The 3,413-nt window shown below is 42.6% G+C and overlaps 1 protein-coding gene across 1 annotated transcript in view; it reads left to right on the top strand.

The window, feature by feature from the left end:
* LOC138980422 (glutathione S-transferase 1-like) overlaps positions 1-2,916 on the top strand; it is a 10,479-nt gene extending 7,563 nt beyond the window's left edge. Inside the window, exons 5-6 of the mRNA XM_070353290.1 lie at positions 485-1,889; positions 2,192-2,916. Coding sequence (XP_070209391.1) covers positions 485-652 — 168 coding nt within the window. The 3' untranslated portion in view covers positions 653-1,889; positions 2,192-2,916. The remainder of the gene's footprint in view (positions 1-484; positions 1,890-2,191) is intronic.
* Positions 2,917-3,413: the final 497 nt, after the last annotated feature.

The following is a 3,413-nucleotide window of genomic DNA, read 5'->3' as shown; positions in this document are numbered from 1 at the left end:
GGGGTCACGGGGTCACGGGTCACGGGATCACGGGTTCGAATCCAGGCCAGGACGGACACGGGTCGACTTTATGTGCAGACTTAGAGACGGTATCCATGTCCCAACCCCGTGTCACCACAGTGGCACGAAAAAGACCTCAGTCATTGTGCCTTAAGGGCAGGTGGCGTAACTTATTTTAGACAGCTTTTCAGCTGAAGGCCAAAACTGATTATATTTATTACAAAAAAGTGTTTATTTTTATTACAAAAAAGTGTTTATATTTGTACCTGATACGTACGTTTGGATAAAAAGAGAAAAGAATGTTAAATCATGTATTGTCCGTCGTATTTGAGAGAAAGTTTCTCTTTGAGAAAGATCTACTTAGTCTAAAGCACAAGAACATCAAAATAGCCAAGAATCGAGTTACGCCAAATTCCAGGACGACGGTGATATGCCATATTTATTCACAGCGCTTACCTCCCTTTGTTTCGCGATGTTTTCACAGCTGACTCTGGCCGATGTGTGGGTGTACGACATCATCAAGGCGCTGGAGGAGACGCTGAAGGTGGAGACACCCGCAAAGGACTACGCAGAACTGCAGACGCTCACGGCAAAGGTGGAGGCCCAACCCAACATCAAGAAGTACCTCGACAAACAGGCGGCCAAGGCCTAAAGATAGACCTACCTTTCTAGGCGTGCCTTCTGATGCCTTTACCGTCTGATGCCTATACCGTCCTAGGCTTACCATCCTAGGTCTACCTTCCTTTCCATGTAAACATTTGCATAGACCACAACAGATCATTCCAGGCTTTTACACTGGATAAAAAAATCTTTCCATTACTAGAATACACAGCAAAAGTCAACAGCTTGGCTGCTTCCTGTTCAGGGGGTGGGGTGGGGTGGGGTGGGGTTGCTGACTTGAATTTGCGACGGACATTCATGTCTATCTGTCAAATCAATTGAGCAGAAGACTCCAAATCTACACAGAAAGAATCCAGGCTACTGCACATTTGTTGCAAGTTTTTGAGTTTTTTTCCGAGGGTTCCATTATCAAGTGTAAAAGCCTGGTCTTATCTTACCAGGTTTACACCGGAGTGAAGGTATCTTTATTCAGGTAGAATTGCACCGTAGTTGAACTAGCCAGGAATTGTATAGTTTGTGCACACACAAACTGAAAATAATGGATGACTGATGAGAGATCGGAACAAAAGTTGCGAGGTCAACCATTGGACGAGAATGGTCAGCTGATGTAGTTTTACAGCTACGCGCCTGATATGGTGTGCACAGGACAAGCCTCAGCACAAAATAGATCATTTGACGAATCTTCTTCTTCGTTCATGGGCTTAGACTCCCACGTTCACTCATGTTTTTAGCACGAGTGGATTTTTACGTGCATGACCGTTTTTACCCCGCCATTCAGGCAGCATACGCCGATTTCGGGGGAGGCATGCTGGGTATTTTCGTGTTTCTATAACCCACCGAACTCTGACATGGATTATAGGATCTTTTCCGTGCGCACTTGGTCTTGTGCTTGCGTGTACACACGAAGGGGGTTAAGTCACTAGCAGGTCTGCACATATATAAGTTGACCTGGGAGATCGGAAAAATCTCCACTCTCAACCCATCAGGCGGCAGCGACCGGGATTCGAACTCACGACCTCCCGATTAGGAGGCCGATGTCTTACCACCACGCCACTGCGCCCGTCATTTGACGAATGAACCGTTACATCCACAAATCATTCTCAATATCAAAGTCGTCACTCTAATTGAGTACCAAACTTTACTGTAATCTCTACCCGACCGGACTTTTCTTTTCACGACTGCCAATGACTTAGACATTGTTTTGTTGTTGGTCCTACGAGGAACTGGGAATTCGATTCACATTGTCCGCAGGAGCCGGACAGCATTAGGCCTAAAAAAAAAAATAGGTGTGGTTACGGTAACCCGACCTACCCTATTTTTAGGGGCCGATCCTATAACTTTTTATTACATTTGTCAAAAAAAAACAAAAAAACAAAAAAAAGAACGAGTGCAAAAAACGCAATGAAAGCGAAAGCGCCCGTGTCGCACACTTATTTCCCTGTCAAGTAGGTTTAATTTGTACACATTAGAAAAAAAAGTAAAAAAATAAAAAAAAGTGATTGCCTACCTACCTACCCTATTTTTTTTGGCTATGTTACCGTAACCACACCTATTTTTTTTTTGGCCTTAGCTTTCTGTTTGCGGTCTCAACAACTTTTGCAGAAATGTTGTCAAGACTTGTCGATGTAGGTAGAAGTGACATATCTTACACCTCGCATACACGTGTGTGTAAAAAAAAAAAAGCATAATATGAAGAATCTCATTCCCAATTGTAGCAATATGACATCGGCAGCACGTTTTTCTCTGTTTGTTGTGCTTGTTGTTTTTGTGACAGGGGAGGCTACCGCTCCTTTCACAGCAGACTCTGCACCCGAGTTGTTGGCCTTTAAAGTCAACACCGGTGTATTGTAGAATTCTGTTTGTGATAGGGTCTGGTGGTTTCCGATTGTCTGTATGTTCATGAAAACCTTCGGGTTTGCGTAACAGTTTTTATAGGGCTAAGAAATTAGCCCTAACATTTTCAATCCTGTTTGATTGCACTTCGCTTCCCGAGGTGATCGTAGTGTTTCGGCACTCGGTTACATTTTAATGGTTAGTGTGTTTGTTGAGACAAGTAAAGTAAGCCGATGTACCGTGTGTGTACTTGTCATTCAGTCAGATAGATTCCGTACTACCTTCAATTCGCTCAAAACGTGCCCATTGACAATCGCAGCAAGAAGAAATGCCGTTTTGTCTTTGTAGTGTTTGTTTGTTTGTGTGTGTGTGTGTGTGTGTTTATTGTTTTTTTTTTAGTTTAATTATTTTGTGGTATTTCTGTATCAACTTTATCGAGAGCATAAAGAGTTTACAACGTTACTTTGCTGTGTTTTTTCTGTGTGTGTATGTGTGTATGTGTGTGTGTGTGTGTGTGTGTGTGTGTGTGCGTGTGTGTGTGTGTGTGTGTGTATGAGTGTGTGTGTGTGTTAAATCGCACGTATGTTTGTGTGTGTGTGCAAGTATGTGTGCGTGTGTGTATCCGTGTGTGCGTACGTGCGTATGTGTAAAAGACATTTTTAGAGTATTACGGGAATCTATTGCTGCCAATGCAAACATTCCTGCGTCTTAAATTCCACCCATGTCGCTCCATGAAATCATACGTCAAGGGAATTCTCAGTCGTTCAGGAGAGGTGATCATGGTGCACTCACATCGTTCTGTTTCATTCGACGAGACCAAAACAAAAAGTTCATACACATAAAAGCACAACAATCTTTTTTTTATTCTTCTTCGTTGTCTCCAAAATTTTAATCAATTAATAAATAAGTGATAACAAACATGGTATCTCTGTGTGTTTTTTGTTTGTACACATACATTC

This window comes from Littorina saxatilis, linkage group LG11, assembly GCF_037325665.1.
Source record: "Littorina saxatilis isolate snail1 linkage group LG11, US_GU_Lsax_2.0, whole genome shotgun sequence".
In the NCBI taxonomy this organism is placed as follows: Eukaryota; Metazoa; Mollusca; class Gastropoda; order Littorinimorpha; family Littorinidae; genus Littorina; species Littorina saxatilis.
Note: the sequence above shows the minus strand (reverse complement) of the source record. Positions and strands in the feature narration are given on the sequence as shown.